Raw genomic sequence first — 12,101 nt, forward strand, 5'->3', positions numbered from 1 at the left:
GGAGTGATCAGCATGTTTGAAAAAATGTTACAGAGATAAGAGATGACGTATTTTGCTAACACTGCACGGCAGACACTTAACCGATTCCCTTGTGTGCTGCACTCAGCTGTAAGACGCCCGGGGTAAGCACCAATCAGGCTGTAAATACAGGTGACAAAGCAAGACCACTTCCCTCTCTGGAGCAGTCTCATGCACACAAACATGTTGGTGCCTATTTTAAATGTTTTGACTTTGACTCTTTCTAATAGCTACATATTATCCAGATTAAGGGGAGTCGGTCCATATTGAATATCATTTCAAACAAACCTCTGTGTGTGTGTGTGTGTGTCCTTATCCGCGTCTCACAAGGGATGTGTATTTTATGTTGGAGTTTGTGTGCATATTTGTGTGTGACTGGATGTAAACTCTGTATTCCTGGTCACGGTAGCTGCAATCTCACTGGAGGTTTAACCTTGGTAAATCCACTATTAGGTGTTCTGAGAATGATGATGTGAGCAGTAGATCCTCCCCGATGGTTTCACTTTCTAAGAGCATCCAGCAGGTCACAAATAGAGAAGCTGTGGGGGTATTACAAGGTCAGAGGTTGGCTAACTCTCAATATGATGACAATTCCAAGCTGGCATTTTCATTTCCTGAAGAGACCCATTCCCCATGGCAGCTGGGGCCAAACACGTTTGCTTATTTTTGTTCAAATAATCTCTCCTTTGCTTTTAAGAGAGAATGTATACCGCAAATATGCAGCGTGAACTTGCTGTGTGCACAACAAACCCTTTCCGTCCACATATACACCATATCCAAGGAAATTAAAATCAATATTGCTTCCCAGTGCCTGCACATGCATAAAATCACACCGTACACAAATGTGCCTTTCTGCACTTTTTTTTTTTTTTTGGTCCCTTTCATTTTGTCCTTCAAATGTCTTCAGAGGTGCGGCTGTGCAGCCAACCAGTGGGAGCAGCTGATGTTTTTAATGGCACATGGTTTGTCTCCTGGTGGTGAGATAAACATGGGGAAGAGATTAAAACCCTAGGCTTTTTTCCACAATCTCCTGCCTTCATCCTTCTTCCCTTGCAGTGGTCATGCAGGGCCAGCACAGCAGAATCTAATTCAAAACCAAATGCTTACAGTCTATGAGGCGTAGAAGAGCCTAAGAACACACAAACCAATGCAGCAATAGTGAAACTACAGCCTGATTGATCCTGGACTTCTGGTGTCGGTTCTGATACTACACACCAGAGGTCGACAATAGAAGGCCTGGACCCCCAGCAATAACATCTGGCCTATTGGATGATTTGGAAATCTGACTTTTACAATTGTGTCTTTATTTGTCTACAAAGACACTCAAATCTCATGCTGGATTGAAAGCTTTTATTCTCAAACGTGGTGAAAGAAACTCAAAAGACTGTTGCTTGCTTAAAAAAACTCTAACGGATCCCACATGCAGCATGGTGCCTGGTTTGAAATCCATCCGACAACATGTCTATGCAGCGGCTGGTGGACCTCACAGACAGTGGGACCTGTTTCACTGAGGTAAAGATACCATCCATCCACTTGTCACAAGCTAGTTCCTCCAAAACTGTCACCAATACCACTTCAAAACCCTCAGGGTCTGTGACTGGAGTGCTGTTCTACTTTAGGTGATGCACTAGTAGTGTTCTGTTGAAACAGGAGGCTTCGTACTGGAGCCTTTCTGGACTGACAGAAAGCCTCCAGTACGAGGCAGTGTTTGAATTATGTGCGTTGGAACCGCTCTCCCGAGCAGAAAGGCCACTTTGAAAATGGCACAGTTCATCTCATGGTGCAGTCTAATATTGTATTCTCAGTCTTTCCATTCTTCTTTGTATGCCTAATTACTGCTGTCAACTTTCCTCTTCAGACTTCTTTTATGGCAATATATTTCTATTCTTTAATAACAGTGTTTAGCTAACTTCACAACATAATTGCATACCTCCAACTCACAAACAAATAAAGTGCTACCTTGTGTGTGAGGAGAGTCACTGTTGCCAAGGACTAGAATTCTGACGGTAAAGTCTGTTAAATAATGATTGGAATTAGTTTGTTTCTAACAAGTGACAAGGAAGCAATCAATAATTCTCAAAGTTAGAATAATACACATTTATTATTCACGATATGGAAAGGAAAAAATATAACTGTGTTGACGCCATCCGCTCTCACATCTCCCACATATTACAACAGAGCTGATCAACGAATTCCACAATTTAACCTTTGATTAGGCCAATTTTGATAATCTGATATTCCGGCCCCCCGTCTAATGGCTTAAAACATTTTAGCCCGAGGCCAAACTTGAGTGCAGACCACTGCTATACACTGTAACACTTACACACAATATTCAGATATGGATATACAGTTTATACTGATATTGTTTATATATCAAAGCAGTATTATGTAGTATTCCTGAATTTTAGCATTCTCTGCTGATACAGGTAGGAACATGAAAAGAATTATCAGAGTACTGCGCTGCAGTCGCATGATTTGAAATGCTTGCGAAGACAAGACAGAGAGGAAAAGCGACAGAGGTCAAAGGACTTTTGCCTCTACTCCGACGTCCTTCATGCTTATGACACTGACCATTGATCTGGACCCGCAGCAGTTGCGTACAGTTGTGCTAAAATGCTGTTGCTAATGGCTAGCGTCAAACTGACAGACTAGCAGTGGGTAAGGCTTTTGGGTTTTCTATTTTTTCCTCCTCTCAGCTGCTAGCTTCTAGTACATAAAAGCAGCACTTCAAGCTAACATGAGCTTTGTCCCCAGTCAGCTAAAATCAGTGCACACAGTGCAGGACCAGGCATTCAGGGCCCAGAGGGGTTATGAAAGAGGCATCGGTCGCCTTACAACAAGGCAGTGTACCATCAAAATGATGTTGCAACTGTTAGTTTAAGCTGAAAAATCTTGCAGAATGGTGCTTTCAGTAAAAGTACTGCCAACAAAAGTACTCAAGGAGCCAAATGGTCCAGATAAGGTGTTGTACTTTCATCACTTCATTGACTTACACATTTAAATATCAGAGCTAATTTCAACCCAACACTTTTGAATGGGCTTCTCTTCTCTATAGCCCTACATAGTTATCTGAAAGTTGAACATCACCAAACACATCTCTTCTGTTGTTAATATTGTGGTGATTCTGTTGGATTGCTGATCCAGGATGATGATCACAACACCCCCCCGAAGGGGAACATACAAGGCCAGAGGCCAGGCTCCCTGCTTCCTGCAATGCCTCTCTAGTGAGGTGGGGGCTGGCCACAAATCCAGCTTGCTGAGGAGCTGATGAGCTGGAGCAGTTATTGAGAGAGGCTAAACACATCATTTCCTTTGTCAGTGTGATTAGGCCAAGGCGAAGGGGCCCGCAGGTGGAGGTAGACCCGGAGTGTATGATTAGCTCTGCCATTTAAATGACATTCATACTAATCGCTAATATCAGTTCTGTGAATGTGGGAGAATACGATGCAGGATCTGTCAGCTAATGTTGGAAGGTGCTGCGATATCTGATTCCACTTGATGTGAATGCTGTGTCAATCAGTGAAGTCAGGCACAGCGCTTGATTGTTTTACTCTGCATCAGTGAAGCTATACAGTGCTCACAGAGGAGCACCCATCTGTAAACACTACAACTCCCATGGACCCAACAGGGATTTAGTTGTTTAATGGCAGTGGAAGATACTCACAGTCAAAGAGGACCTGGCCCGTGTGGAAGTGCTGGTGAAAAGATACTGTATTTGAGCTCTGTCCAAATAGGTTTTATGCTCTGGTAATAATAACAGCCTCGACCATATTCTGGCACAGCTATTTGGATGAGAAATTGAAGAACCTTTCTTCATTTGGTGGAAATTCATCTCTACACTGGTGCCATCTTTAAAACTCAAATGACCCTGCTCCCACTCTTGCTTGAACAAAAAGAAAGCATTATCAAACCGCACTCTCACCAGTGCTAGATCCATTTGGTAAACAGCCTGTGTCCTACAGTAGTAATCAGAGGGTATTTTTGAGGGATTTGCAGGCTGGCCAGGAGGCATCCGCTGGAGTGATCTCTAATTGCTAGAAGCGGAGGCCTAGACTGCCTGGCGCTCTTTTGAAGCCATCGGCAGCAGCTTCCAGCCAGAGGAGCCAGCAGGGGGAGGCTTCCCACTGAGGCACTCTCGTCTTTCTTTATTTCCTTCTCTTTTTCTCCCTCGCCATGCCTTCATTCTACCTTTCCTAAGTTCTCTTGTTCCCAATCTACTTTCTATCCCTCCTCTTTTCCCCGTTTCTTCTCTAACTGTACGTATTTTCCTTTCTCCCCACTCCCCCCTTTTCCCCTCCTCTCCTACGCAGTCAATGAGCCAGCAATCACTTTGCAGACAGACATCCTCTGCTCAGTCGGCCATGTTCAATCCCTAACACCGGTGGCTGATGAGGCATTGTGGTGACGTCAACCACCGGGGCTTTTCAGGGAGCAACAGTTAACCTGTGGAGGCGCCGCTCTGCTTCCCAGGTTACAGGACTTATACTGGCAGGCTTTGTATAAAATAATGAATGTAATATGCCAAAGAGATGAAAGATAATGAGGCCAATTATTTTTTTCTTCTCACCCAGTGAGGCGAGCAAGACAAATTTATGTCAAATAGTTGGTGTATAATGACACCCAACCACCCCCAACCCCCTCCACTTTCCCAAACACTAAATATTAATTTGATATTGGCACTTCCACGGGTTTGGATATACCATGCACGGTGACATTCCCCTGTAAAGTGCGTGAAAAAAAAACCCCACCGCCATCTATACACAGTTTCACAGAGACACAAACAGTTTTTGGTTGTTTGGAAGGCAGCTCGCTCAGTGTGACATTGACTCCTCAGTGCCAATTCCACACTGGGAGCTGCACTTGCTAGCTTTGCTGCCAATCCAGGTAAAGAGATTACAGACACACACAATGCAGTCTTCTGTTCCTCTGCCAAGGAGAAAACCAGCCCTTTAAGCCTATAAAAAAAACATCGAGCTATACACAAATTCACATAGCAGTGGCCCCATCCTCACACACGTCTTCTCCAGGAAAACATGTCTTCTAATATGAGCCTCACTCACACAAAGCAGCCTGTGACCACAACAATCAAGCCTCAAATTCTTTATTCTGGTCCCCAAATCTGTTGCGCATTACTATTACTTGCATCATCAAGCGAAGAATTTGGCTTACAATCAGTCACACAGTCATTATTAAGCTACGCTAATGGGTGCTGCCTGCTTACAAACTTTTTTTTTGTACAGCAATATGAAAGAAAGTTACGCTTGGATGTCATCATCTTTCTCAATGGTGTAATTAAAAAGGTGAGAGAGGGAGACATGCACCCCCAAAATAGATAGAAGTGCCACCTCCAACATTTTTAACCTACTGTGATTCGTAAGAACTTGTTAAAAACTTGGTGAAAACTGCGGCACTGACACTGAGATTCTAGCAGTGCGTGAGTCAGACAATGGCGTTTTGACCCAGTTAATTAGCAGCTATAATTGTAAGAGTATAATTTAGCATTAGGGTTGCATTGTGCTAATTTGCATTGTATACACTTATCTTTTTTGGATTTGTGTGGATTAACAATGATGCTGAGAAGCTGCTTGTCAATAATCAAATTTAAGTAAGGGTGTACTACACTTCTTTTGAAAGGGTCCCCTGTGGATTATGTGTGTGGCATTAAGCTACAGAGAGTTGATGAACAGAGTTCAGAGAAGGATAAATTAATCATGGCATTGCAGAGTTACATAGTAAAGGATGCATTATCGGGAGCAAAAGGAATAATTCATCTATCATTTCGTGTAGCTTTTTCCTCACAAATTAAAACCCAACACTTTGGCAGATAGGTGCCACTCTTTCATTAAAGATCCATCCTCTTGTCGGAGACATGCCATTTTTCTCACTTCAGCAACCCTCTCCTTGGCACTACCAATTGTGCTTGACAGTAAAAATCACATTTTAGATCATAAATCACATGTCAGCCGGCGGTGCGGGAGTAAGCAACATATGACAGAATGATTCTGACTCAGGGCTATTCCAAAAGCTTTCATTTCCCACCCGTATAACTCGTCCTGTCATCCAGAGGTGGCATGTGAAGTCAGGGTGTTGAGAGTGACGAGTGCTAGGAGTCGTCTGGGGCCTTGTCCCACAACACTAACACGCGCCACTGAATACACAGTTAGAAAAACAAAACACGTACTTAAGCATTGCAAATGTACAGATTGATAATTTTTCATTCTCTGCCGCGAACTGAGTTCCGGGAGAAGAAGGGAAGGTTGAAGGGAGGCGGGGTGGTGAAGATACTGCAGTAGAACATGGAACAATGGGCGCCCTCTGGCATCAACCTCTGGACAGCCCAAGCTGCTCACCAGAGACACTGAACTCGCCCACAATGAACCACTGCAGTGGGAAGGGAGGCTTTGGAGAGTTCAATTTCCAACACAATTGGCCGTATTCTACTCCTTTAAATGCCAAGGAGATGGTGTGCAGTGTGCGCCTTTGTGAGGAGCTTTGCTTACAGCGAGTGTCCTCTAGCAGGAGCGACAGAGAGAGAAAGACGAGAGAAAAACGGAGAGATGGCGAAGACAGGCAGGGTGGGGAGATGGTGCAGGACAGAAATAGTGCGTAAAAGAAAAGGAAGAAAGAATAAGACTGAATAAGTGTGCGAGATAACAAGTGAAAGGGAGTAAAAAAAAAAAGAAAAGAGAAAACGAGAAGGGTAGAGAATGTCTCCTCTGGCTGTCGTTTCGCCTGCCTCACAGGGACCGTCTGAAGGACAATGCTGCTACTACTGGAGTGTGACGTTTGTCCTCTATCCAATTCGCCACAGCCCCAAAGAAATCACACTTACAATCAAGTGTCCATCATGCATTTGGTACACAATCGTCTCTGGCAAACAAGATACAATGCATTGAAGCAAGTACGCAATACAGGCAAAAATGGGGAAAAGGGACTCAAAACATCCAAATGATGTGAAGTGATGGAGGGAGCAACAGCAGGCCTCAGATCAGTTGATGTTATCAACAAACACAACGTGCAGAAGCACAGAGGAGACACTTTACTGATGCAACATTACACTGTTAAAAACATGCTAACAGGTCAGTTGAATCGGCTCAGCTATTGTTGCGGAAAGAAACTGATAGAGGTCGTGTAAACAGCATATTCTGGTTGGATCATCAACATTTTTTCTGATTTTTACATTTTCCTTTTACCAAATGCAGGATGTGCCCATATTAGTCAGGTTGTAGGAACAGTCTTTGGACATGTTGATTGTTTGACTTCCCAGATCTGTAAAAGCGCTAGTTGAGTGCTAGCGTGCAGACTGTTAACGAGCGCTAAAACCTGTCTAACTTCCCCAAATCCATTCAGTCTTCTTTTCATTATTCATGTCATAATGACGTAACAGTAGGGAAACAATTAAGATCACTTCGATCATGAACACAAAGTGTCAGCGTGCAACGATAGCGAAGTTTAGTTCCACCCATAGTCTTAATGACCCAGCTAGTTGGATTCTGTGTTACCGTGTGTAAACAGGATTTTTTTTTTTTTTTGGAGGAATATGTATTTTCCTGTGTCTTGTGTTAACGGCTTAGTTGGTCAAAAACCAGAATAATAGTGGAATATATAGTCCCACTGAGACAGTATCACACATCACAAAAGCAGAGCTATAATTACTGCGAACAACAAGTGTTTCCAGAGGACACTTAGAGGTGACGAAAACATCTGGGATTCCCGGCAATAGTTGTCGCATTTTGTGACTCGTGACATTACTGAATTTAACTACCCATCAGTGGTGTTGGGGAACGAGCTAAAATGGCCTTTTGTTGTTGATTGTGATGATTCAGATGTCTGCTGTTTACCTTGTGTTGGCCTTTCGTTGATGATCTTGCTGATAATCATGGCATCACCTTGTTAAAATACACCACAAACACTAAAACTGATGAAGGTATTTCATTCATTTGTGTTCAGTCTATTAGAATGTGTCTTCCCGGAGCTCTCCTTTACTGTCTCATGAGGGAATCATTTTTCTTTATACAGCAGTACATCTCCATAATATACTTGAACCTTTAGCTGCCCGTCTCGCCTCTACAGTGTATACAGGTTACTTGTAGTGACAAAACTTTGGCTTTCATAATCTCAAAGACGCGAGCGTAAATAAAGCCAGCAACAACATTTTCTTTTAGTGCAGCAAAATCTAGCAGCAAACCTTTTCGTGGAAGACTAATTTTAGGCTGCTGTTAGGATATTTAAAATGTCACAGATGAGGCACCGTCATTTTTAGATTGTTGCCATAAATAAATAAATAAAATTCGCTCGCAATAATGCAGACACGGCTGGGATTATTTTTTTCATGAATCAATCTGTAAGATAAAAATCTACACCAGTGGAGAATTGATTTGGACTAGCGGCTGCCATCACTGGATCTGTAGCCAGCGGTGAGGTGGGCCCTGGCACTGGTTTCACTGATAATATATTTAATGTGGTTTCCTTTGTGGTCATGGGGCAGCTGAGCCATTAATATTACACAACCACACCAATGGCTCTGATGAATAATTCAAATAGTCTTATGGGTTTCTAATATTCTATGCGCTTCATCTTGGAGACCTGTTGTGTTTCCAAGATAAAAGCGGCACATATCTACTGTTCTGAATTCCCACCGGAACAAAATATCAAAATACTATTTAGAGGTACTGTACAGCATCTGCAGAGAGAGACTGCTCCTGCCTCCTGTCAGTGTCACACTCAATATAAATACGTCCGTTGTCATCAGAAAAATGGCCAAGGAGGATTTTTCTCGATCATTGTCTTCATTTGAAGGGCATTTTGCCGCCCAAAGGCAAATGCCTAACACACTCCCTGAGTGAAGTGTCCATTCTCTTTCACGGAGGGCTGGCAGTGCAGCAGACAGAGGAGAGAAGAAAAAAGGAAAGAGAGAAAAAGAGAGAAAGGGAGAGCAAGCCTTCGTCTCAAAGCAGACCTCACACTGGGTTCTGTCACTACAGATCAAAATCCCCTCAAAGCCATAGATCACTTCCACTATAGTTCACATGTTCCACACTTAGAAACTGTTTACCAGACTCAAAGAGTTCGCCAGCACACACACGCAGAAGGGTGTGTGTGTGTGTGAGTGAGTGAGAAACATCTTAAAAAAAAAAAAAAGATCAAGCTTTCAATCTGAGCCAGCTCACTTAAGCAGGTTGGGAAGATGAGTCGCTGCAAACTAATGTTTACATCTATATGGCCCGGCTCCTTGTGATGGTGTGACGCCAGCTCTGCCGGCAACTCAACTGCCTGGTGTGACAAACTGAGGAGTGTCTGCTCCTTTTTTCTTGTGGAAATACCTGTCAGTGCCTGTCGACTCCACACAGATACACTGATACATACACACAGCCGGGGACAGTCTGTCTCCTAAAACTTCCTTTAACGTACCCATGCGAGGATTCATAACCAATGGCAGCCATGACACACACACACACACACACAGTCCGCATAAAATGACAGCCCACTGTGCGTGTGCTTAAAATCAGACTTAAATACACAACGCTGCATTGTGGCGCGAGGAAGGAAACCTGCCTTTGGAAAGTCCTCTGCTTGAGAGAGAAACGTCCCCTCATCTAAGATAAGGAGCCAATGAGAGAGAGCGATAAAGTCAGTGCCTCTCCTGGGCCTTATCTGATACTGTTATCTGACTGCACAGCACCCACCATCTCACAATCTTTACACCCTTTAAGCATCTCTCTGAAACACTCACACCAGCATCATCATCATCATCACATACACACACACACGCGCGCACGCGCTCGCCATCTAAAGCTGAAACATTCTAAACACCTTACCAGCTTATTGATTAGTTTGACACGCTCCCATTGTTGAACAGATGGGACACCTAATATCATGTGAAATGGAACTGTTCTGTGCCATCTCATGGGGAAAGGACATAAAATGACTATTTTCTCAGCGTTCAGAGCAAAAAGAAAGAAAAAAAAAAAGAGAGACGGGAGAACAGGCGCTGTGTACTTACCTCTATGTCTGTTAGTAGTCTTATCAAACATAAGCATGGCATCGTCAACCTGCAAGACATAAGAGAAACACTTCTTTTAGTTTGTGACAAATATTTTCACCCCTGTAATTACTCCTAGAATGTATGATATCACCACCTTTCTTTCTAAGCAATCATTCTTTGGGCACAGGCTTATCCACCGGTTAGCATTTGTCTTTCTTTCAATACCTTATGATTCAGTGTTATAGGAAATCAATGTTGTTTTAGTCATGGTCTAGATTAAATGTGGCCAGGACGTAAATGGGGCAGTAGGTGAGAAAATTCTCAATAATGACAAACAGGGAGGAAAATGAAGAATGGTGTGAACAATATGTTTATTTTGATGAGCACCAATGTCCAGTCTTGGAGAGGGTGAGAGATAAACACATTACACTAAGCGAAAAAGTGAGACAAATAGGACCCTTCCTCATCTCGAAGCTGCAGCAGGAAGAGCATCCACTATAATATCATCCCTCATCATGTCCAATAAAGCCACACACAGACGGACAGCATATTTCCCTCATACATTTCTAAAAACCACGACAACACAAAAAACGATCTGCAGCCACCTTCTGCTTCCTATAACTCTGAAGAAATCCTTAAAAAAAAAAAAACAGAGCGAGACATGCTCATTTAGCACTGTGGTTTTGTCTCAGGAGACAAAAAATAAAATTTAAAAAAAGGGACAGAGGGGTAAAAGCAGCTGCAGACAGAAACAAAGGGGAACACTCTGTACCATTTGCTTCTTGGTTATGGTTTCTAGGTAAGTGTAACGATGTACCTCGGAGGCTTGAAGCTGCGGGGGAAAGATGTGCGCCTGTGTCTGTTTTTTTTTGTTGTTTTTTTTTTTCATGGGGAGGGTGACAAAGCTTTGGGAGGAGATGGGAAGAGACAAGAATAGGGGTCTCACTCAAGCAGAACTGTCTGATTGGATAAAAAGAAGTGCCTGGCAGCCAGGCAGACTAGCACTGGCACACTGTTCATGCCACCCTCTTGCCACACATTTGGCACACAAGACGTTGGCACAGCTTGCAGAGCCCGGTTACTCACTGCACAGCTCACAGGCCGCATGTAGCTCTGAGGCACTTTATTTGCACCTCCCCAAAACTATTTCCAAATTGCCAAATATAGCTACCGTATGGATTTGAAGTCAGTCATTTACATATTATGACTATATACACAGTGTACTGTACATGCAGCTCTGATTTAGTGCCTTTGCTGCTAGCAAGTCTGCACCAAACTCCTGCATCTGGACTGGACAGGAACCAGAACCTACAGGTGGAATTTTGCAATCCTGGGCAGACTCAGAACTGTGGTGCTTGCAGTTACGTAGCACTGACCCAGCAGCAGCTCTCATAACCGAAAGCCCTTTATACTCATTTTCTGTTTTTTCTCTAAAATCCTTCCAACTTTTGGGTTCCTTTCAGTCACTCTGACCTGTATAACAATAGCAATGACATCACACGCAGCACGCTGTCAACATCTAAAATCAACATTGTTTGGTTCTACATGGCTGCCGTGCAATGGAAGTAAGCAAAATTTGTAAGAAGATGAGGACAAGGAGAGCCAAATATTTAATTACAGCTTGGTTTTTTTTGTGGAGCAGCGTGCACACAGAGGTGTGTGTGTGTGTGTGTGTGTGTGTGTGTGTCAAGTTGGAGCCAGGGGTGGTGGCATTGTCATGTCAAGACATATTTCATCCCAACTTTTCAGGATGTCAAGGGCTACTTTTGACCTTATCTGTCAGGGCATCTCCATACGAATCTAATGGCAAGACGCTCACTAGAATGAATGCTGATGTGACTGTTCGGACTGAGGCCGCGTTGCCAAAAAGAAAAAAAAAAAAATTATCCTGATTGAAGACCACATATGAAAGTGGAGTATGAAAATCTGTAGTGAAAAGATCAGATTCCATGTGATTTTGTTGTTCACACTGTCATAAAAAAAAAAAATGCAAATCCGAACGAAATAAAAATTTATGCACCACCAAATTACCTTGAATTCTATATATTTTCCCTTTTAATGAATGGAATCATATTTGGAGAAACTGTTGCATATCTGA

The 12,101-nt window shown here is 43.0% G+C and overlaps 1 protein-coding gene across 10 annotated transcripts in view; it reads right to left on the minus strand.

Annotated features, from left to right (window-relative positions):
- Positions 1 to 12,101, minus strand: part of msi2b (musashi RNA-binding protein 2b) — a 251,950-nt gene that overhangs the window by 95,914 nt on the left and 143,935 nt on the right. For all 10 annotated transcript variants that reach the window (XM_086179193.1, XM_086179198.1, XM_086179196.1 and 7 more), the window contains exon 7: positions 10,022 to 10,070. In XM_086179193.1, the coding sequence (XP_086035319.1) occupies positions 10,022 to 10,070 (49 nt within the window). The remainder of the gene's footprint in view (positions 1 to 10,021; positions 10,071 to 12,101) is intronic.

The sequence above is a fragment of the Aulostomus chinensis genome, chromosome 15 (genome assembly GCF_037954235.1).
Source record: "Aulostomus chinensis isolate RoL2024-O1b breed Wild chromosome 15, RoL_Achi_v1.0, whole genome shotgun sequence".
NCBI classification, from domain to species: Eukaryota; Metazoa; Chordata; class Actinopteri; order Syngnathiformes; family Aulostomidae; genus Aulostomus; species Aulostomus chinensis.